Source organism: Rhincodon typus, chromosome 31 (assembly GCF_021869965.1).
Source record: "Rhincodon typus isolate 14 chromosome 31, sRhiTyp1.1, whole genome shotgun sequence".
In the NCBI taxonomy this organism is placed as follows: Eukaryota; Metazoa; Chordata; class Chondrichthyes; order Orectolobiformes; family Rhincodontidae; genus Rhincodon; species Rhincodon typus.
The window spans coordinates 32,834,561-32,859,560 of NC_063362.1; the positions used below are offsets into that span (position 1 = coordinate 32,834,561).

Below are 25,000 nucleotides of genomic sequence, written 5' to 3' on the forward strand. Positions count from 1 at the left end.
GCAAGATTTCGCTATTCCTGTATTCAAATCCTCTTGCAAATAAAAGGTTAACATTCCATTAGCCTTCCTAATAGCTTGCTGCATCTGCATGTTAAACTTCAGTGACTTATCAAAAGAGATACCTAGGTTCCTTTACACAAATGCATTTTCTAACCTTCTTCCATTTAAGAAATACTCTGCACATCTGCTCCTCCTACCGAAGTGGATAACCTTAGATTTAAGCACTTTATTTTCCATCTACCATGTTCTTACATCATCCTCAAAGCAAATTCCTATTTAGCATTTTATTATATGCAAATATTAAGATATTTTTACATTTGGTCCCCAACTGCAAATCATTGATATATATTGTGAACAGTTGGGGTTCAGGTACTGGTCCTTGTGGTACCCCACCAGTCACAGCTTGCCAATGTGAGAATGATCCACTCTGTTTTCTGTGTGTTGGCAAACTTTGATCCATGCCATTACATTGTCTCTTATCCATGTGCTTGAATTTTTCTAGCCAGACGGCTGTGAGAAATGTTATCATAACCTTTTGAAAATCCATTTACACTACATCTATCAGCTCTCATTTATCAATTTCTGAGTAACATCTTCAAAAAAAAAATCCAACAAGTTTGTCAAAAATGGTTACCAATTTGCAAATCCATACTGATCATTATTATTCAAATGTGTGCTGATCTCTACATCTATCGCAATAGTGAAGGCTGTCAACCAACTGACTACCAGGTCTTGAGGAAGTATCATCTGTGAGCCTGATTAATTTAAAGTTATAGAGATGCACAGCATAGAAACAGACCCTTTGGTCCAACTTGTCCATGCCGATCAGATATCTGGAAGGGTCACCGGATCTGAAACGTTAACTCTGATTTTCTCTTCACAGATGCTGCCAGACCTGCTGACCTTTTCCAACAAGTTCTGTTTTTAAACCTAGTTCCATTTACCAGCATTTCACCCGTATCCCTTTAAACTCTTCCCATTCATATACTCATCCAGATGCCTTTTAAATGTTGTAATTGTACCAGCCTCCACTACTTCCTCTGGCCCTCTACCTGAAAAAGTTGCCCTTTTAAATCTTTTCCCTCTCACCTTAAACCTATGCCCTCTAGTTTTGGACTCCCCCCATCCTAAGGAAAAGATCCTGCCTATTCACCCTATCCATGCCTGTCATGATTTTATAAATCTCTATAAAGGTCACCTCTCAGCCTCTGACGCTCCAGGGAAAACAGCCCAAGTCTATTCAGCCTCGCCCTACAACTCAAACCCTCCAACCTTGGCAACATCCTTGTAAATCTTTTCTGAACCTTTCAAGTTTCACAACATCCTTCCTATAGCAGGGAAACAAGAACTGCATGCAGTATTCCAATAGTGGCCTAACCAATGCCCTGTACAGCCGCAAGAGGACCTATCACTCCTATATTCAATGCACTGACCAATAAAGACAAGCATACCAAATGCCTTCTTCACTATCCTAACTACCTGTCACTTCACTTTCATGGAACTATGAACCTGCATTCCAAGGTCTCTTTGTTCAGCAACACTCCCCAGAACTTTACCATTAAGTGTGTAAGTCCTGCCCTGATTTGCCTTTCCAAACTGCAGCACCTCATATTTATCTAAATTTCTCTCGTATAATCTTCGTATGAGCGTTAATATCCTTCAAATGCTCATGCTACCTAGCTACTTGAATCCCTAATTTGGGGAGATTTCTTGTATCTTTCCCAGTGAAAGGTAAAGTCGCCACAATCTTACCAGATGATAGGGCTGCTCTCTCATTAGAGATAGATGACAAGTGGGGTTAACCTGACACTTGAAAGCTCTGAAGATCAGGGAGACCTCGGTGTGCATATCCACAGATAGCCTTGAAGGTAACAGGGCAGGTACGATGGTAAAGGCAACATTCAGGACACTTGCCTTTATTAGCAGAGGCATTGAATACAAGACCAATGAAGTAATACTAGAACAGTATAAATTTCCATTAGCCACAACTGGAGTACTGCATGCAATTCTGGTCACTACATTAAAGCAAGGATGTGACTGCACTACAGAGGATACAGATACAGAGATTTACCAGGAGACTGACTGGGCTGGAAGGTCTGAGCTACGCTATCCAAAAATTGAATAGACTAAGGTTGTTTTCTTTGGAGCAGGGCACCTAATAGACATGTATCAAGTGGGCACGGATGGGGTGGATAAAAAGACATATATTCCATTAGCAAAGGGATCAATAACCAGGAGCACAGATTCAAGGTAAGACATTGAGGGGAAGAGGGCAGTCGAAGAGAAATGTTTTCACTGCTGAAAAGCATAGTTGAGTCAGAAACTCGCGTAACATTTAAGCAGTACTTAGATATTCACTTGCGTTGCTGAAGCCTCCAGAGCTAAGACCCAAGAGCAGGAAAATGGGATTAGTGAAGTCATATCTTTGTTGATAGGCCCAGACAGGACGGACCGATTGGTTTCCTCCTGAGCGGTAAATGTCTATTTTGAAGTCACACGACAGCAGTTTATAGTCCTACAGGTTTATTTGAAATCACAAGCTTTTGCACTGCTCCTAAAGGTTGTGATTTCAAATAAACTGTAGGACTATAACTGGGTGTCATGTGATTTCTGACTTTGTCCACCCCAGTCCAACACTGGCACCTCCACATCACCTATAAAACTTGTCCGATCTTCTTCACTTGGTTAATTTAGTGAGTTAACTTAAAGTGTCATTTGTGTTGCACATGAACATTTTCATATCCCTACAATTTTGTGAACTTTATCTCCTTCCATCACTTAACGTTGTTGATCAAAACAGAACTTGTAAAAGATCCTGACAGACAGCAGTGTTGAACCTCTGATGCAAATAAACGTTGAGTAGACTTTTAAGTTGTGATATTCATTCATTGTGAGGTTTTAAAGATTTCAAAAGTGCTCGTGTGTACTGCACCTCACTTTCAATACAAGATATTTCCAAAGATTAACTCATGTTAAAGTGAGCTTCCTGACTATCGCATGGTAGGTGCTGGAAAGACAGGCAGGAAAATGGCAGCAATTAAGACAATTGGCTGCATTAAGACTAGATTAGTTCAAAACAATACTAAACAAGTTGGGCCTCAATATCAAAGAAAGACTCACCTTATCCCTAATGAATTGCTGGACATCCTGCCCATCAGTTAGGAAATCCTTCCAATTTAAGCCAGCCTCTTTCCATAAGGCCCCGACTTTCTTATGGCTCTGTTGAAAAATAAAATGCAAATATTCACCAGATTTTGCTGGAAAAAAATGTTAATTTAGGGGAACAAAAGGACTGTGAAGTTCCTTTGTTTGCAATGTCTGTCACCAGTTTGTGAACAAACAAAATCTATGAAATGTTTTTCTACTCACCATTTGTTTGCATAGAAGGTGCAAAATTTCTGCAAGCAGAACCCCTGCTCTCTCCACAGGAAGTAAAGGTTTACTAAGTTCTCTGTAATAGAATGAAAAAGAATATTGTTCACTATCTTGAAAAATTCGTCCTGGTTCTGAAAACAATAGAACCAAGGAATTGCATCAATCTTCATTCAGAAGTAACTAGATGGGCATGGTTGTTGCCATAATGCAGTTAGTTTTCATGTGATAGTTAGAGTATAAAGCAACTTATATAGATGTTTTTGTTTGATATCGGTGCTGTTCTTCAAATCATTTTGAAGTAATTTGAGTAAAAGCTGCAAGAATCTTCTAACGGTACTGTTGGCTGCATTGTATTGAACATCGAGGGATACACCAGACACAGCAATTTTGTACAATTCAGACATATCTGAGTACAGATCTTCAAATAAACATCAAAAAATAGAAAAAGGTTGACATCTTCAATAAAAAACTTTGAAAGGCACAGATAATACAAAAGAGAGACAATTCAGATTTAATGATATTATTGTGAAATACTTAGTTTTTGTTCAAGTCCTTGTTGTTGACATAAATTTTGAAGACCTGAACAAAAACATGACCATTTGCTAAAAAAGATCTAGAATAAAACTCTTAGCTGTCAAAAATGAAATGGCAGAAACATGCCAATCAAGATCAGACATTAACCATCTTTAACATCTACAAATAACTACTCTAACAAATTGCATTATCTGAGCAGTGGACTACTAGATTTCCTTAAGGCTTCTTACGTAAATAATTCTCTCATAGAGATTCCTCCTTCTTGTAACATGGGGGTCACAAGTTCACCCAGGTACAGCCATATATGTGGTATATCAATGGCCATATCCTCTGCCAATTCCAAGAGTTCTAAAAACCTGAGAAGAAACAGAATAATTACTGTTAGTCACAATATTTCAGATAATGATAGAATAAAAGCACCCATTTATTTGTAAGAAAAGCCCCATAACTGTAGAATATACAGTCCGCCACTCTAATACATTGACAGTAAAGAAATCAAAACAGTGTGACACTTGAAACATGACAGACTTCTTTCTGATCCTCTTGCAGCTCCCAAGCTCCCCTCCAAAACAACAGCCCAATCCTCACAGTCAGGTAATTACGTGAATGAGCAGCTCACCCAGCATGTGTAACAAATACTCAGTTAGATGCAGCTCTGCATTTGCCATTTTGGGTTATTACAGATCAATGCACATATTTGGTCCTTGGTTTACATGAAGTACACTGCACTTGAAGCACTGGTTTTCAGCCACAACCCTGATGTCCATTTGAGGTTTGGAGTCCTAATCGAAAATCACACTTAAATTTGAATGGAATTAATTCAACCACACAGCATTGTTGATTAAATTTAGATCCCAAAAATTAATTCAAGAATTTACAAAATACTGTGGTGATACAAAGCAGAATAGTAGTATGTAAATTGCATAATATACAAGTAGGAAGGAGTGACGAGAGAGACAATTAAATTCTTCATTTGTTAAATTGCAATCTTTGCTCATCCTTAGTTAACATCCAACTGCAAGGAAGAGCTTAATATCCAGTTAAATTCCTGATCCTGTGATTACAAAACTTTGCTCAGTACTTGGTTGCTGCAAGCAACTCAGGTAAATAGTAATGAAATGTGTGAAGTGGTTTTTCATGTGAACATAAAATATCAGGGCCACTAACTGTGGAGTTCCCTTGAGGTCTAAGCATTCCCCATGTCAGAATAACTGGTTATTTTTACAAAACATTGCAGGTGTAGTGTGTTGATGTGCATTTAACAAATGTGACAATATTATTATTTTTGTACAGAATCATAAGATTCCACTCCCTTTCTGAAGTCCCGTATGTCGCAACATTAAAATATAAGGACTCATTGCACATTCATTTTCTTCAAGTATCACACACCCTTTGAAAAATTCATCCCTGGGTAGCTTTTCCGAGTGTATCAACTGATAGAAAAGCTGCCCCATGTGTTCTCTTGTTATCTGACTCCTCTCCAATGTTGACTCCACACCAACTCTCACAAAGACATGGAGCAGATTCAGTGAATTCAATTCATCTACGCACTGGACTGCTTCCTGAAAATGGAAAACAACCAAATTAAACATTATTTCTGAATTATTTTCACACTTGTCTCTGTTGTACCAATTGCTAACATTTTCCTTAGAAAAAAGATAGATGTTTTTGAACAAAAATTAGATCATGTCTGGTAGAAATGGATTTGGAAAGGACAACTTTCAAGTCGTGAACTCAATCAGTTCCCCACCTTTGATGTTTACTTGTCTTGCTAATTTAGATTATGTTTTCTCTATAAGTTTCTTTTCTTCCTCTTCTCTCTTTCTGGTTTCCTGCTTCAACATAGCTTTAAGGGTAGTGGCCATTAAAAAATGAAGTTAAATTTATCATGAAACTAGACCAGGTTGGGAGTGCAGAGGAATTTGGCTTTAAATAGCCAAATCAATTTGCTAAACTGCTGAACGATGTATAGGTATTTTAGGGCATGGAAGACAAGAAACTGGATTGGAATCAGTCTGTTCCACTGTTTCTGCTCTACTTGACCCTTCCTTGTTTAACTATCAGCACAGCTAAATGGGGTAACTGAGCAGTTCAGGTTTTTCTGTGATCAGAAGCACATACTGCATTGGGGCGTGGGGGGGGAAGGTGCATACATGTAATATGATTGGATAATATATTCAAATATTAGTTAAATATGATCAGACAACAATCGTGTACTAACTTGCAATGTTAACTATTTAAACAAATTGGTACAGATAAGGGTGAGTAAAAGTGCAACCTTTTGATTGGAAATTATCTGTGGGAAGATTCGATTAGAAGCTTGCTATCTGGAAAAATGGTGTAAAACCTTTGCTCTTGTCATAAAGATCTGAGCTGTACGCTGTTTTCTTGAAGTGTACACCTTCCATGCATACATGAATAAGTGTTCCAACAAAGGAACCTGTGTCTTGCCTGGTCGAAGAGGAAATAATGCATTAAACTGACCTTTTTTATAATCCTCTATTCTCCCCTCCTGTATACTATTTAACTTTACCTTAAATGATTCTAAAGCATTCATCGAAGCTATTTCCTGAAGTAGCGAATTCCACATTTGCCCCATTATGTGGGTAAAACTGATCCTTCATTATTTTTCTATATGATTTCTTTGCGACTATCTTACAATGACAAGTAGAAACACTCCCGTGTCTACTCAATCAAAACCTTTCATAATTTTAAAGATCATGATTAGACATCTGTCAGCTTCCCTTCTTTTCCATGAGAAAAGAACACCAATCCGTTATCCCATTACTGATAGTGTGGTGAACAAAAGACAAAGAGCTGTCTGACAACATTTCACATTCAGATTCCAATTCTCCAAAATAAAGAAAACCTGACATCTCCAGAGCTAACCTTCAAATGTAGAAAAACAATTCAATTCAGAAATTATGGAACAACGTTAGTGAGTAACGTTGTAAAATTCTTACATTTGATAATTGATTGTAAACCATAGAGACTGAAATCCTGCAAATACTCACCTTATAATCATTAATGTGCAAAAACTCATCAATAATGGATTTTGATTTCTTCTCCATCTCCTCTTCAGATAGATCAGCTCTGGATGAAGCATCAGCAGGAAATACTTCAGGTTTTGCTGCAAAAAAAGAATAAATTTCAGAAAGTCTCCTATGGTGTTCTGGTCCTATACATACTGTCAAAAGCTAATTAATCATTGATATGCTTCATCACATGCATGGAAAGCAAAATTAGTTGCTGTAAATTCAAGTTATAGCCACATATTTCAATTCTTACATTTTACTTTTTGAATACTATGGGCAAGGGATTATTTCTGCAAATTCTTACCCAGGTGGCGGATCATAACAACAACAGCTAATCACAACAATGTCACGCAGCTTATCACAGCAATGTCATCAGACCAATTAATCCACTTACTGTTGGCATCACAACAGCCATTTTCTCCAATATGCACTTAAAAACTTTATCAGACATCCCTTGCCAAACATCAGAATCCCCTATTGGCTCTTAAGGAAGATTTTATTGTGCAACCATAAATATTACTGATGTCTACACTTATTTTGGAATTGAAGGTTGATGAATAAATCCTCTACTATTTCAACGACTGTAGCTATGTTATTTTCATGGCAACGATTGGTCACAGCCAAATCCAAACTGGTCTTCATTTGACAAACACCCAACAGACTCCTAGCAAGGCATCACTCAATAGTGTGAAGGATCTTTGAATGATTTTTCTGTCCCTTGCTCTCAGGCACACAGCCAAATTTTACCAACCTACTGTCAACTTATTCACGATTAACTAAATTACCACAAAATTGATTTGGGACTATATAATCCACAACTCTCAGTGACATGACCTCTAACAACTGAGACACTGCGGTGGTCTTTTAAATAAAAGGCCAGTTTATTTCCAGATGAGTTTGTACAAGACAAAAATGTACATTCTTCTTTGACATTATGTGTCTCTGTATGCAACCTCGTAGTTGCCCGTTTATGCACTTCTCTTCTCATGCTCTTGATTCCATTGTCTTTTACCTCCAATATCCGCTCTCTTATACATGCCTCTCACTCTCTGTGTTTCTCTGACTTCAGCTCTTTTGCTCAAATTTTCTGAAGTCTAATGCAGGTGGTAAGCTGGCAGCCATGATTTATCATATCCAACATGGCAGAGGGATCGTTTGGGAACTCCTGCAACATGCAAAAGCTGGAAACTGAAACCCATTGGAGGTGGGAAAGTGGATATATAGTTTTATCCCACAGCAGATTGTTTTCTTGTCATTGTTGCCATGGAACCAGCAGCAGGTTGCAGAAACCCTGTGTATCATGCAAATGAAATAAATTGCAAGTCTGAAATGGAGTAAGGCTACACGCACACACGGATCAGAGGATGGGAAGGTGAATTGCTAAGTAGATGCGGTGCAGCATTAAAACTTCTGTAAACAACTAACACTAGGAGAAGAGGTTTAGAAGTGAGAAGATCGGACAGAACTCAGCCAAATCTGGAGCAGTATGGAATCTAGGCTGCAAACCCAGGCGGCTACCAACAAACACAAACTGGCACATGAGCAATTTCTGAGGAAGGCTGTGTTAACATTATTTTTTCTTATTAATTCATTGCCCACCAATAAACTGATTCTCATCAAACACAGATCAAATCAGCTGTTTTTAAAACAAATATAAATTCTAGGATAATTGCTGAAAGAGTTCCTAAATGTCTCTGTAATCGTTTATTTCATTATTCTCAATGCTTCGGTCAGGAAGTGAGTAGTGGTAATAAAAAAACCACAACGTGGATGTTCTCTATGATTGCAAGGAACGTGAACATTTGGGGAGGGGCACAAAGTAAACACCAAGTAATACTTTGAGAGGCGTCCTGGCATGATGTATATTATTTGAGGCAATTCAACAATATTTTTTCTCATCACCATGGCCAAATATGATGAATGCTTTGTGCTTGCCCTTGAGAGTAGTATTGTAATTAGCATTGTAGGTCTGGATGTGAGATTTCACAAAAATTAAGTGCAGAGGTTGCAGCTTCAAGTTTTAATAACATCACTGATTTCCTAATGAATGTTAATAATAAGATCCAACAGTCATTCTTGATTCAAAACCTAGTTTCATGTTGATTACGATCTGAGCATCATGTGCACTACAAGATACAGAAATTTCAAATTACCATTTTCTTTAGTCCGGTTCTTGTCTCCCTCAAAACTCTTCTCCTCCGAGGTACCTGTGGTGTGCTGTACACTTTCAAGGACTTCTCTCCTCTCTTCTTCTCGTGTTCTATCATCAAGCAGCTCCTTGTTACTGCTCACATGTGTGATAGCTGGCCGAGTTGGTTTATCGCTCTTCTCCCTTCCAGTGCTGCTTCGACTATTTGGATAGCAAGAGAGGAAAGGAAAAAGATCACAACTGTTGTATTGTAAAATTACAATTTATCTAATCTCAAATAACAACACAGCAAGGAAATACAACAGTATAAAGTAATATGTATTCATAAACTGCAAAGGTGAACTATGTGGTTTTATTGACGGAGTAATGCTTTGCAAAATGATTGTTCTCCCATATTAAAAGAAACAGAAAATGCTGAAAAAACTCAGCAGCTGTGAGGGCATCATGAAAAAGAAAGAGTGTAATGTCTGAGTCTAATATAATGCTTCTTCAGAATACATATTCTCAACATATGTTCAGGAATGGCTACTGATCACGGGGTTCAATCAAATGGCTGATGCCGACTTCAACATTATTTGGTAATTGTAGATTTAAATGAAGCTTGTTTCATAAATGCTGTTGGAATTGAAAAGTTGCTGATTAATTTTGAGATACAGACATTAAGGTTATTTTGAAGCAATTTTTCATTTCTTATCACTTTGGTAAGGAGGAAATTCCAGAATTAAATGATATCCTGAAATTGATCAATACATCTCTATCTTTCCAATGTGTTGGCACTTCTAAGACTTGAGCCTGTTTTCCCCACAATTCCATGTCTGAATTTAAGTCAGCAACCATATATATACTTTCTCAAGTAAGTGATATTAGAGAAGGAGATGTAGCTTTATTCAAATCAATATACTTATACTTAATTTCATATGTAGAAAGAAGACCCCATCCACTTCCACAATTAAAGATGGGAATTAGGCGATGGAATTTCATCTTCATCTCTAGTATCCAAGTTTAAATCCAGGTCGTAATGATTAGGACAACTTCCCAAGAACGTAATTTTATAAAAGATCGTAAGAAATAGGAAGAGCAGACCATAAGGCTTGCCATGCCTACTCCTCCATTCAATATGATAAATCAGTTTCAACTCTATTTTCCTGCCTGCTTCCCAAATTCCTGGACTCCATGAAACACCAAAACTTTGTCTCTCTTAGCCTTGAATAGATTCGATGATGGAACATTCATAACTGTCTGAGTTACATAGTTCCATAAATTCACAACCCTTTGAGAGAAGAAATTTCTCCTTATCACAGTCCTAAGTGATTGGTCCGTTATCCCGAGACCTTGCACTCATATTCTAGATTCCCCAGAGGAATCAACCTCAAAGTCAATCCTGTAACTTCCCTTTAAAATACTGTACATTCAAAGGCGATCACTTCTCATTCTTATTAATTCAACAGAATATATATAATTTCCGATTTACTCAGCCTCTCAGCAGAGGACTACTCTCTGAACCCAAGAATTAACAGCCTCCAAAGCAAGTATATCTTTCTGTATATTTGGAGACCAAAACTGCACGCAGTATTCTAGGTGTGGTCTGACCAAAGTCCTGTACTAGTGAAGCAAGCTTCCGGTGGAGAAAAAAGTCTTTGTGCCTTGGGCATGCCTGGGGAAGCTAAGAAAGTACATAGGAAGAAATACTTGTTCTTCAGTCCATAAAAATTAAATTTGAACTTAGCAGGTTGAGACCCCAAAACCCAATCAACCTTATCCAGCTCTCCTCTCTTCCCAATGAAATTGGTTTGAAGATTTTTGTTGGGGGCTCAAATATATGAATTTCAAACTTAACATGGAATTCACTTGTATGACAATCACCATTTCCCAGTTGAAAAAAAGATTACTAATTACTGATGCCTCAGTACCTAATACTAGATCTAAAATATTTTTATCCTGTGTTGACTCCAAAAATATATTGCTCCATGCAGTTGTTACAAAAGCATTCAACAAACTCATCTTATAGACCACCTTTTACCAACTTGATTGGTCCAGTCTATAATTATATTATTATACCCAATAAGAACAAAATTACCCCACAAAACTGGCACAGTGGCAATTTCCTGGTTGCCAAAACTCCCTGAAATTGCACCTCAACAATACAAAGTTATCTTTCTTGAAACTCAGCTCTTTGGTTATCTGATTAGAAGCGCAATCAGAAAACGAAGGGGCTGAACAGGTCTTGTAGGTATGTTGTTAATCTGTTAAGAGATGTTATAACACACTTCCGCAGCAATGGGACTTGAACTGCACCTCCAGACCCAGACACTACCATTGTGCTATAACAACCCTTAATAATCAGCCTGGATCTGTTTAGTATCCAAGATCAGATTTTTTCAGAATAGTGCGGCCCTAGGCTGAAAAGATCTTTCATTGGCTTCAAATGGGCCTATGTGGACATGAAGGCAAGGAAACAAACATGGGAGTGTTATCTAAAGTAGCCAGCTTGGCATTGTTGTCCTGTCAAGCAAACTACTGCAGATATTGGAAAAGCAGATAATGCTAGAAACACTCAGGCCAGGCAGCAAGGGTGGGAAAAAAAAGGTACAGTTAATATTTCAGGTGGATGACCTTTGGTCAGCATCAAACACCTTGCTCGTTGTTCATTCTTTCACGTGATATGGACTTCATTGGCAAGGCCAGCATTTATTACCTATCCATAATTGCCCTTGAGGAAGGGGTGTTGAGCCTCCTTCTTGAAGCATTATAGTCTATGCAGTGTAGGAAATCCCACAGTGCTGTCAGACAGGAAGGGAATTCCAGGGTTTTGACCCAGCAACACAGAAGGAACAGTTACATCATCTCAGTCAGATTTGTGTGTGACTTGGAGAGGAACTTGTAGGTGGTGGTGTTTCCATGTATCTGCTGTCATTGTCCTTCTAGGTGGCAGAGATTACAGGTCTGGAAAATGCTGTTGAGGAGCCTTGCTGAGTTGGTGAGCCTAACCTGCGAACTGGTTCTAGCATTTTTAATTTTCTTTTTCTCCTGTAGCTTGGATTTTAACATAAAGCCAGTTTAATATGTGCCTACCAGCATCAGCTGAAGAATAAAATAAATCAGAACTAGAATAAAAATAACCCTAAAGATTAAGTGAGCAACAATGCTGCCCCACTGTACTGTTTCTAATAGAGTTCCAAAAAAAATCTAAGATTTCCTTCACTACCTTCAACAGACAGCACTCACCTAGGTAGGGTCCTGCGTGCATCTGAATCAGAAGGAGGGGCAGACTGCTGTAGTACAGAGAATCTATTCAAACTTGTAGTTCGTGACGATTCTGAAATATAACAAACAGGTTTTTGCTATCTAGGCTTAAAATGATGGGTGTCAAAAATCGACTCACTGCACTGTCAGGATGTCCCAAGTGCATCAAATCATGTAAGCAAACACAGTAGCCGATACGAACGTCAAAAATCCAAAATATCAAACAAGATAGGATTGGTTGAGGGGAGAAGTACTGTTCAGGATACTTAGAAAATGTCAAGTTTATCTTTAAATTGACCTTTGGATCTTCTATAGATTGGGTGGATGCCACTCAACGTTTAATCAGGAAAAAAAAGCTCCTCTAACCTTGCAGCACCCCTTCAATATGTCACTGAAGTACTGGTTTAAATTACATTATCAACACCTGAAGTCAGCTTAGAGGAACTGACTGCACCAAAACATGAAAAAGTAGCTGGTAGGGAGATTGAATAAATGGCAAGTAAAATTCATTATTAAGTGAAAGGTTGTTCATTTTGATAGAAGTGAGGTTAATAATTCCTTTGGAGGGTAAAATGTTAAATGGGGAACAGCAACAAGAGATGTATGAATACAGACGGAGTTAAAAAAAAAAATCAATTTTCATCATTTGTGCAGATTTATTCAGGCCAACATGATCAAGAAGTGCATTTGAAACAGGAGAATATATATATTTTAAAAAGGTGGCTTTGTCTCTAAACTACTACTCTGAAAATCACAAAAATAGTCATCTAAATAGAATTTTTCTCTAATTTGCTTTTCCAGAGTTTCAAAGATCCGGTTTCAAAACATTTTCCAATTAGCTAATAAAATGGATTATGGGACCAGGGACGTATGTTGTAAAAAGTATAACCTGAGTTTTCAAAGACAAGGTTTACAAATAATGTGTAAAACCATCACAACGATAGAGTAACAAGCACCATCTCACTTACCAGTTTCATTAGTTTTCACTCCTCCACTGCTGCCCTTACCCCAGCTACCTAATCGACATCCTGGTCCCAACTGAATTTTATCATCAGTGGCAGGCTAAGGGACAAAATAAAGCAAGAAAACTTTCAAAATCCTGAGAACCTGTTGATGACAATACCGAACAGGACAAAACACTTGCAAGTTTCTCACACTCCTCTTTTCCCTGCATATTTACAAGAAACAACTTTTAAAACCTATGTTCTGACAATCACTTCAACAGAATCAGTTTGCACTATCACACTTCAAGTTCACAGAAGGTATGATTCTACTACTTACGTAGAAATACGGTGTTCAGAGGGCTTCGCCTAACAAGGAAAAGCCTGCTGTCTGACTGCTTTGTAAACTGACTTGGGGCAGTGCTAAATCATTTGACCAAGAATGACCACACACCATTTTAGTGCCAAGTTATTTACCAGCTGGGATAGCAGCAGAACTGCTATTATTCCCCAGCATGTAAAAGGAAAGACTCAAGCTCTGCTCCTGCTCCCTACTGAAAAGTACACATATGGGCAAATTGGGGTTTGGCTTACCGACACTCCCTTGGACCCCTGACATCCTTGGAACTACACTCTTGTGTGTGCCAACATTTCCAAGAGAATAGAAAGAAAAGGGGACAAAAAAAATCATTCTATCGGTGCTGTTATGGTATCATTAATTCAAAATTCACAACAGGAACCCCGCAATAATTAGCACATCCCTTAACAGAAACCATCCATTAATTGACAGATCCCATAAAAGGAACAGCAGCTAATTAGGCCTTTTAAGAGGAACAGTCTTGTAGTGAACATGGACTTAATGTTTTAATTCACATTTATTAATAATTACAACTTAGACAGCATTTTAATAATTATTAGCAAGTACAGCTTTTTGGATTTTAAGAAGATTGTGGTGATGTATAAGGACTTGGTTCTCTCTGAAACCTGAGACATCTACTAATTGCTTTGATCAATACGAAAGTATTGAAAAGTGTAAAATCAACTTGCATAAACTACAGAATGGTAATTACCTGACATACATGTGAAGAGATTTAGGTGCAGACGAGCAGAATTGATAATAAATTATTGCAATATGTTATCAAGCATAAATTATGTTTCAAAAATTCATTTTATGCTTCGTACAAAATTGCTGCACATTAATTGGCAATTATATTTAAAGACCATATAGTAACTAAGAATGAAACTGTATGGAAAGGAAACACCTTTAATTTAGTGATTTAGAACTCAAAACTATAGAACAAGCTCACTAATAACACGTTTGAAACAATGGAGGCTTGATTGATGAATATCTGGGTTGGAAAGGAAATAACTGTTAGGTTTATACAGGAAAGAGATGGCTAAATGCATTGTGATATGATGGTTCCTCAGCTGATGAAGGCAACAAAAATGTTACACAAAGGAAGATAAATCACCAGAGCAACAGATGCAAGGCTTGGTGACCTTTATAGCATTTCAATCTATTTGCTGTTCCTTATGCTATTTAAAATAAAAAAAACACTTATCTTACAACTATTACTATTCTAGTAGTATTTTGCACTCTTTTCCAATTCTGGATTGAATCTAATTTACACTAATGGAACACAATTATGTTTACCCATTATCTGCAAACTGAATAGCCTGAAATTAGTTAAGAAATTGCAATACCATGATTTCAAAAGGATGATTGTCATCTTACTAAGCGTTGTTGTGACTGGCTTGCATGGGGAACAACTCTGATGTTGTAAGAGCACAATGTGTGAGGATTTATCTTATTGTGGTATATGGGTGTTGCTACTAATGTCAGCATTTATTGCCCATCTCTAATTGTACTCGGATGGAGGTGGTCAGGCACTATTTGAACTGCTGCAGTCCATACAGTGTAAATAAAGCCAAGGCAATATTAGGGAAGGAGTTTCATGATTTTGAGCCAAAGACAGATTGGATTGGGGCACATAGTTGGCGATTTAACATTTAATTAAGTTAACATTTAACTTTGACCAGGCTTAATAAAGTGATGCTGAATATCGATAGTGGTAGCAAAAATGTCCATTTTCCAGCACTGGCATTTCAGGTTGGAATAATTTCGAAAGATTCCCCATCAAGCACAAATTAAATCACCATGACCGCAATTGCTTTTATTGGACTGGCTTGTTAGACTTGAATCAAAATATATCTTTGGCCTGAAAAAGTCTTGTTTCATTTGGATGTACTTAACTAGGCACTAACCAGCTAATGACATCATGTACTTTCAGTCTCATCCTCTCCCTTTTCCCAATTTATTAAATAACCACAATATGAAACTTTTAATCTTAACCATCCAATTGTCAGAGTAAATTTGGCATTCATGTCTTTAGATCAGAGAAATAATTCGCCAGGTCATCTAATTAGTCTATTTAGAAGAAATACTGGGACAAAATTTTATAGCTCTCTAAAATAGAGGTGGGGATCGCAATATGAGAGTAACCCTTGACTGGTGTTTTCACTTGTCTAGTGAGTAAATATTAATCAGCACTGGATACCTGTTTACCTGTACCAGGTTTAGGTAGGGCACCTACTGGAACATTCAGGTCAAAAATGACAATGCCAACTCTCATAAACAACATCACAATCAGTGCAACCTTCAACTTTTCCCACACAATCTATGTCCCTATGCTACCATCTATTCAAGAATGTGTGCCAGCACCAGAAATGTGTACTGCACTGTGAACCAAAACCATAGCATCAAATAAACATGTCAATACAACCACACTTTGTGGCTAAACTGTTTTCATAAAACGAAAAGCAATGAGTATAAAATAGACTCTAAAGCTTCTGCAGTTACAAGTGCAGAATTTGCGACATTGGAAAATTTAGCCTATCATGCTTGTACAAATCTTCATCACAAGTGTTCAACTCCATGTCCTTCCATCAGCTTCCTTTCAAAATATTTGTCCAACTCCCTCAATGATAGGTTCACTGCTTTTTGAGTGGGGAAAAAATCCCCTCTCTGTTTTCTAGAATAATAACCTTCAGTTTGTGTACCAGCGTTTGATTAGAGAAGTGGCAACAATTGTTCACTGTTTATTCTCTTGAAAATCTTCATCATTTTACAAACCTTCTATTACATTCCTATTTCAAAAAGAGACTTAGATTTTCTTCAGTAATTCCAACCCCTCATTCCTGTTAATATTCTATAGAATCTTGGGAATACTCTCATACCCCCTCACATCCTTGAATATGGCATTTAAAGCCTCAACTCCGGTCCAACTAATGACTTGTACAATTCAAACATCACTTCATAACTTCTATAGGCAATGCACCTATATCTGAAAATCAGAATTCTATTTGCCTCTTTTCTAACCATTTCTCCCTGTGCTCTTAATACATGTATTGACATGCCTTGACAGGCTACCATTATTTTATCCTGTTAAGAGTCTTACAGTTTGGCTTCTATTTAATTTCCACTCTCCCCACCACAATACATAATACAGTACTTTACACTTATCTGCAATATTAGCATCTCTCTGTAAGTTTCTACAATCTTCCTCATGTCCCCAAAACTGAGTGTCATTAGCAAACTTTAATAGCTTTCCCCTTCTGTCAACATCCAAATAACTTACATAAACTATTTAATCTTCCACGGCTTTGTACGCAATAAATTACAAACCTCAGGTGAAGCATGGCTACAGGCAGGCAGATAAACGGACCAAGGCATAGGCACATAATATAACCTAGATTCAACTATTATACACAATCGGTCCTTAAATTTGTATACCATAGATTCCGATCGCCATTGTAACAGTGAAAAATGCCTGTATCAATGCATATCGTTGTATATTAGATCATCCTAACAGCCTTGGTTGCCTATATATGACCGCATCAAAAAAGCTTTCAGGTACTTGCAATAATGCTCATACTTTGGTAATTTTTGGGAACTTGCTGGGGTCTATCGTCCTGCTGCTCTTAGACACTGGAACAGTGTTCCAAGCTTCTTCTGTGGTTCGTCCACTACCTGCAAGAAGAACAGTTACTGTTAAAATACTGTTAATGCTGCTAGTCATTAGATAACAGCACGTGAATAAAATTAATTATTTTTGTCTTGGATCCAGAAACCACTACTCCCTTGGAACTATGTACCAGGAATCATTCCTCTAGTGGTCTGGACAAATGCAAGTTGTTCTTGAAATTTAACAAATCAAGTGAAGTGAATTAGAAATTTTACTTTCTGAAATTAAAACAAAAATTGCTAGAAATACTCAGCTGATCAGTAGGCATCAGTTTCTGACCTGTGTTTCAAAATCCTGCACCTATTTTTCACAAACTACATAGCCAAGGTTTTAAAAGAATAATTCATAGGTGCGTAACTTAGTAAATGGACATACACAAGAAACCAGCATTCAATGCAGCTCCAAATATCATGAATAATCAACAGGACAAGTTATCATTTCAGGCAACAATACAAACCATTCACATCTCATGTAAAAGAAAGCAGTTAAGGCTGGTTTCTACCACCTGAATAGGCAGCAATCCATTTAAAGGGAAGTAGAAGACTCAAGTAAATAGATTTTGCTCAAGCAGACCAAGACCTGACATGAAAAGATGGAGTCAACATATTCATTACCACCAACAGAACTAGTATTGTCACTGCAAGTTTATATACAAAACTGATCGCATCTGATAAGGCAATTCCAGAAACATCTTACTTGTTCTCCTTTTGTCTTGCTTAGATAGTAGTTGTTGGTGAACCTTCAATTGTTGCTGTTGCTCTTCAATCTGTGCTTCTTTATGGATCTGTTCAATAGTCTTTGGACCCTGTTCAACCCTACGTGACACCCAATTTTTCTGCGGATGAATACAATTGTGTTAAGAAACCCAGGAACTTACATTATTTGAGGATATATTTAAACATTCCCATAATGCCAATACAGCATTTCTTCAGGTTCAATTACATGCAAAATGTTACATTTTGAAATAATCCAAAACTAAACACCAAATGCACTTGCAACACAAAAATCATGAATTAAGTATTCCTTATTATTCATAAAGCATCAGTCACCAACACATGATTGCTTGGTATCCATTTATAGGTAACAATACAATGTTTGAAAGAAATCCCAATAAAATAATCCTAAATGGTTGACAAATCCTTGTCTTGGCAAACAAACATTCAGATTAAAACAAAACAAATTTGCATACAAAGACGAAATAATTAATTTTTAATCTAACATATAGAATCCATTGTCTCTCCCAGAGTAGAATTTCAAAACAGCATTTCTAGAATTCAAACATATAACTATAGGAGATCCTGTCATAAAAGACTTTTTTTAAAAACCCGCTCATAATTAGTCAGTGAGAATAGCAAACTGCTCAGAGGTCTGCTTTTGGAGCTTTCCGCATTGATCTGGGTATTTTTGAGCTGAGGGATACAAAGGAGGGATTAAAAGTTTATTGTATAAACACACAGAATTCCCTCTTGGCAAGTAACTTGCTCTTTAGGAAGAAATGCCTGCAGCTCTAGCTCTACTGCAATGAGGCAGAAGTCAGAAAAGCCTCAATTTGCTGAAGCTTGTAACATTGTAGGAAATGTTAAATATGGACAATGTGGTCTTGAAGCAATGTTGATGCGCTGACAATTAAGTAAAACAAACCTATATTTCAGACAAATCAGAAAATGATGCATACAATGTATGAGAAGGTACATTTTAAACTAGAAATGTCTGACAAACTTAAGATAGCAAAGCTGTACAAAAGTAAACAGTAAAGACAAAAGATAAATGGACTACCTACCATTCTCACATCTATTACATCTTGGAGCATAAAACGTATTCTAGATGATGTTTTCCTTTCTTTCACTATCTTTTCCATTTGATTGAAATACTGGTCCATGCGAGGCTGTAAAGTACAGTCATGCTGTTAAAATTCAGATTTTAGTATTGGAGTTTGTGAAACTTTTTCCTCGTACGTATATAAAAGTTTTGAATTAACACTTTGCATTTATTAAAATAAAATTTGAGGACATCAAGAGCAATGCATAGGACAGATGGATACAAATTTATAAGAGAAATCAAATTATTCTTGAGTGCATGATGCCTAGAGTTCTTTTCCATGGCAACTTATTCAAGAATTCAGTGAAATAACTACAATCAACCAAAACAAGCCCCAACGTGTCAGAGATAACAAGGTGTAGAGCTGGATGAACACAGCAGGCCAAGCAGCATCATAGGAGCAGGAAGGCTGACGTTTTGGGCCTAGACAGAGGCAGGCAGAACCAGCTATGATTGCACAATGTCTTACAGGGCTTCGAAGTATCAAACCCTTCAACTTGAGGCTACACATCTAGTTAGTTAGCTGCTCAAACTACAGTTAGGCAATGGCTGCGGGTACAAAAGCAAGTGAGTGTACAGCACGCTTCCACTTTTAAAAGCATCTACTTTAACCACTAGATGGCCCTCTTAGCTATGACATAGCATCCTTAAATTACCATAAGCTATTAGAATGGTAGGTTAAAAAATATCAAATATCACTTTCTGCATTGATGACTTAAGTTGTTACAATTACTAAAATACCCAAGGCTATTTCCTTCCTGTGTTTAGTAAAACAGGATATCGCCCAATCCGGGCAACAGAGAAGACTAGTTGTGACCACATCAAAAGCTATAGCTTTAAAACTCCGTTTTAAGAGCAGAAACCACATTTACACATCATGGTCTTATTGCCTCTCCAATCTTGGAAAGTTGGAGTGCAGCATCAGTTTCAGAATACAAAAAGATGAAAGAAAGACAAATTAGTATGTTGTCAACTTATTTCAAGGAGAGTAAATATTAGTACATCTCAACAACCTGAACAAGAAAAATCCTTTACTTATAAATGAAATGTTCCCTCTAACCATCCAGATTTAATATATCCTGAAATGGCTTTCACCAGCAAATTCACTTGAAAGGAAGTTAAGAGCTGAAGAACCTCTTGTAAAACATGGCAGTCAGAGCAGCAAAATAATAGCAAAACCACACACCACTCTGATCAGCTTTATCCTGCAGATGACATGAAGGTTCTCACAACCAGACCCATACAATATCTCATAATATTTGATTTTCTAGGCTCACACCAGCCCCTTTTTCAAATTTCTCCAACTCATTTTGCAATCAATCAGTCTATAAAGACTTGGAAACTAGAGCTACATTCATGTGGCAGGTAGGAGCGTTGCCTGTCTGCCTCAGGAAAGACAGCTAAGATTGGGTCAGCTCTACCCAGAAAAGGTGCAGAAGCAGCCACAGGATGCCAAGACTGACTGCTTACACAGTTCACCTCAGAGCTGTGGATTTCATTCCAGCTTGAAAAAAATTCAACTCAATGCCTACACTCCTCCATAAAAGTTGAACCCTTTTTCTTTATTTCTTTATTCTTCTGCCTTTATATTCTACGTTTTAGTTTATTTTTCTGTGTTTTAAGATGGCAGAGTGGCAACACTATACAACACTTTTCATTGTATTTTGTAACAAAATGTCACAATAAATGAATCCGACCACATAACCACAAACACCCCACAAGACCCAGGTCAAAGTATTCCCCTAACCCTGTCCTTTATGGCTCATCATGCCATCCATGTCCATTCTTGTATTACATACAATAGATTAGCAATGAAACTGATACACATCCAACAGTCACTGAAAATTACTTAATAAAAGGATTCATTCATAATACTACGTTTTAAAAATCTAATTTAACCAATCTTATTTCAGGGGATGCAACTTTTGTTTATGTAGACTCTCCTTATAATATAACAAGGTGTTCACATTTAATTATGATAGAACTGTGCTATGCTTTTTTCAAGGCCAATGTATCCTTCCTAAGATGTGATATCCTAGAACTGAACGCACTTAACCCAGGCGCACACTAAACGGGGCTTTGTATAGTTGAAGCATGACATCTACCCCTTGTACTCTCGTCTTCTAGATAGAAAGGCAAGCATGCCATTGGTCTTTAATAATTAAAAATCATGAATTGATGGAGAAATTATCTACGCACTTAGATCTCCAAACTCTGTGGATCTTCACCGTTTTCAGATTATCATTTAGAAATTACACCGTGTCATGACAGAGATGGCAAGCCTGACCAATTCAGACTTGCTAACTTTGGATATCGCAACTTAGTGAAACTCAAATGTTCAATGGACCGCAAAGTGGCCTAATTGTTCCTAACCAGGCTTTATGAATAAGATATTAGACACCAAGTTTATAATTTAAGCAGGAATTATAAATGTATTGTTAATATTGCAACTTTAGCAAAGTAAAGTTAAACAAGATAATCTATTTAAGATCTATGATTTAAACCCAATCTTGTTTGATTGCAATCCCCAGACAAACAGACAGTTAATGGATATGTTATTTTAAAAAAATTCAGAGTTTAATTGGCTAGTTTGCTTGAGCAATTTCGAATTATGGTTGCTGAACCTTCACGCAATTCTTGGATAATGATTTGTTTACAGGCACGTGGAACTGTATGTCTTTCTTGAATCCCAAAGTCACTGGTCAATGTAAACAGCTTCCACAGACTGAAGACTTTTACTTATGTCTTACAGTTTAGGGTTTTTTCTCTCCTCAGAACTTCCAATAAAGGGACTTTAACTACAGGGTGGGGGTGCTGGGTCTGGATGGGATGCTGTTCGGAGGGTCAGTGCTGACTTATGGGCTAAATGGCCACTTTCCGCACTGTAGGAGTTCTATGAAGTCTTTTGAATTTGATACTTAATGGACACCCAACCTGCCCATTCAGTTGGATGCAAAAGATTCCAACAAAACTTGGAGCGGGGCTTCCTTCCTGATATTCTGGTTAATATTTATCCCTCAACAAATTCTGAAAACAGACTATGGATACACTTCACATCCTACTGTGCACAAGTTGGCTACCAGACTTCCTACATTTACAACAACGAGCAAACTTGAAAATTAGTTCATCAGTGTGAAGCATTTTAAGTTACAAGCACAGAAGTTGCTGGAAAAGCTCAGCAGGTCTGGCAGCATCGGTGAAGAGAAATCAGAGTTAACGTTTTGGATCCAGTGGCCCTTCCTCAGAACCGGACCCAAAATGTTAATTCTGATTTCTCTTCACAGATGGTGCCAGACCTGCTGAGCTTTTCCAGCAACTTCTGTTTTCGTTCCTGATTTACAGCATCTGCAGTTCTTTCGGTTTTTATTAAGCATTTTAAGTTTTCTGGGTAAGAGAAATGGGCTAGAAAAATGCACATCTTTTTATTTTTTAATAAACTTCAGTTTCTTGACCGTCTTCCTATAATTAACGGCTCTTAATCTGGATATCTCAAGTTCTCAAATGTTTTTAACTAGGGCACTCCAATCAGGGAACACAATATTCTAAATGCATGTTCACCAACAGTAGACAAGTAGGCTGAATAAACAAATAATTTTCAGTGTACTCTCTGGTACTTACAACACTTAGCCCAAGTGTAGTTCAATAATATGCACTGTAAAGCAGTTTGTTCCCGATTTTTAGATGATTTCTGAATTCAAACCCAAAGCTTCTTCAAACACTGTTTCCACTAGCTATACCCTCAATCGCTAGACTCACGAGTTGTACAGCCTTTTAACAGTATCTAATTTCCCATTTACTTACCCGAGATTATAATCAGATGTAGGACACTTGGTCAATATTCCTCACCTGTAACACACTACAGATCTGATAGTCAACAACGGCACATCACGCCACGTTGTATCTATCTTGAAATGTAGTAAAATCACACTAAACAAACTAATCAATATATTTCTAACAGCAAGAGGTTTGTACAATACTCGACTTACATGCTACAAAATACTAGACAATATTTATACATTACATAATACTAGATTTTAGATTTATACACTACCTGTATTCAAACTGATATGCAACAATCCAAAATCCTAGCCTCTTTCAATAATCTCGCTCAGATATTATACAAGACAGCAGTGGATTTGTTAGAAAGAGATCCTGTCTGACTAATTTAATTGAGCTTTTTATGCAAAAGTGACAAAATATATTGATGAGGGTGGTGCAGTTGATGGTATAATTAATAACTTTGCAGATGACATGAAAATTGGTGGTGGTGTTGATAGTTAGGAGGATGGTCTTAGGCTACAGTCTGACATTGATCAGCTGATTTAACTTGGATACAGAAATGGGAAATGGAATTTAATCTCCACAATGCGAGATGATGCATTTTGAGAGGTCTAATAAAGGGAAGGATGTACATAATGAATGGTAGGCCCTAGGGAGTAGCGATGAATGTAACAGCACAGGTATGCAGGGTGGTGAAGGAGGCACAAGGGATGCTTGCTTTCATTAGCCAGGGTGTAAAACATAGGAGCAAGGAAGTCTTGTTACAACTTTATAAAATATTGATTAGGCTGCAGATGGAATACTGTGTGCAGTTCTGGTCACCACACTTATAAGAAGGGTACGAGTACACTGGACAGAGTGCAGAGGAGATTCACCAGAACGTTTTCAGGGATGAAAAGTCGGAGTTATGAGGACAGACTATATAGACTGGCTTGTTTTCTATGGAGCAGAGGGGGCTATGTAATTAAGGTATACAAAATTAACGAAGGGATAGACAGGGTAGATCATGAGAATCTTTACACCATGGCAGATGTTTCTAAGACCAGAGGGCACAAATTTAAGGTGAGGAGTAATGGTTTAGCAGAGATCAGTTGAAAAAAAAAAGTTTTATCCAGAGGCTGGTAGAAATACGGAATGTGCTGCCTGAGGAGATGGTGGAGGCACGTACTTTTACGACTTTTAAGCAGGATCTGGATGACCACTTAAAATGCCAGGACACTGTATGTTGTGGATGAAATGGATTAGTCAAGTTTGCTGTTTGTTTGTCAGTATAGACGTGCGGGGCCCAAAAGGGCCTGGCTCTATGCTGTATGACTCTAGGGCCCCTCCCAGCTACTGCAGATCATTCAGAGATTGCACAATTGAGGACTTCAAAACCTTGCAATGACCCAAGGTTAAGCAGTGTGTTGGTTTTTTGATATGAAGGCAGTAATACCTTAATTTATTTGATAACACCCATGCGTGACTAAAATTAGATTTTGCCTAGCTCTAGAATAGCCCATAGATTTTTACACTTATCAGAAATTGAAATCTCACTTTTGAAAAATGGCAATCGTTTTCCACAGCATGTTAAACCCTAAGCCAGTATGATTTTGACAAGTTTGTAACAGCTGCCATCTAGTATTTATATCCTATGTAAGATCAGGCTCCACTCTTGAGTAACAAATTTTCCTCACTTCTGTTAAACATTCATCTTGATCCACTAATAATTCCCATATCTTTAAGAATCCACCAACACCAGCCTCTTCCTTAACATGCCAAAATGAGTGCGTGCATACAGGCAACGTTCCTCCTTTTCTTGTCTCATGCACACCATGCCCCCCAAGCTTATGCTTAGTAGTTTCCGCTACTGCTAGTTTGCACAGCTCACTTCACAATGGCACTGGTTTAGCTATTTTCTATTCCGAGGTGACTCAATTCTAACACACTGAACATATCTATCAAGATCTATTACTCTATAATTACAATTTCAAAACAGCCTGTTTGGTTCGATTCTCCCTTCACTGGCATCAATTGTTAGAATCTGGGCATTTTGACGTCTGATTTCTTTAAAATATCAAGTGCCTATGAACCAGAGCCTACAGCTTTCATAGCTGCCAA

The 25,000-nt window shown here is 37.6% G+C and overlaps 1 protein-coding gene across 1 annotated transcript in view; it reads right to left on the reverse strand.

The window, feature by feature from the left end:
* The window catches only part of LOC109918788 (eukaryotic translation initiation factor 4 gamma 3), a 273,469-nt gene that overhangs the window by 222,298 nt on the left and 26,171 nt on the right, over window positions 1–25,000 (reverse strand). Inside the window, exons 7-17 of the mRNA XM_048614905.1 lie at window positions 19,083–19,187; window positions 17,999–18,137; window positions 17,213–17,307; window positions 13,305–13,398; window positions 12,319–12,409; window positions 9,098–9,294; window positions 6,924–7,039; window positions 5,299–5,471; window positions 4,140–4,265; window positions 3,370–3,451; window positions 3,121–3,219 (exon numbers count right to left, since the gene is read on the reverse strand). Coding sequence (XP_048470862.1) covers window positions 3,121–3,219; window positions 3,370–3,451; window positions 4,140–4,265; window positions 5,299–5,471; window positions 6,924–7,039; window positions 9,098–9,294; window positions 12,319–12,409; window positions 13,305–13,398; window positions 17,213–17,307; window positions 17,999–18,137; window positions 19,083–19,187 — 1,317 coding nt within the window. The remainder of the gene's footprint in view (window positions 1–3,120; window positions 3,220–3,369; window positions 3,452–4,139; window positions 4,266–5,298; window positions 5,472–6,923; window positions 7,040–9,097; window positions 9,295–12,318; window positions 12,410–13,304; window positions 13,399–17,212; window positions 17,308–17,998; window positions 18,138–19,082; window positions 19,188–25,000) is intronic.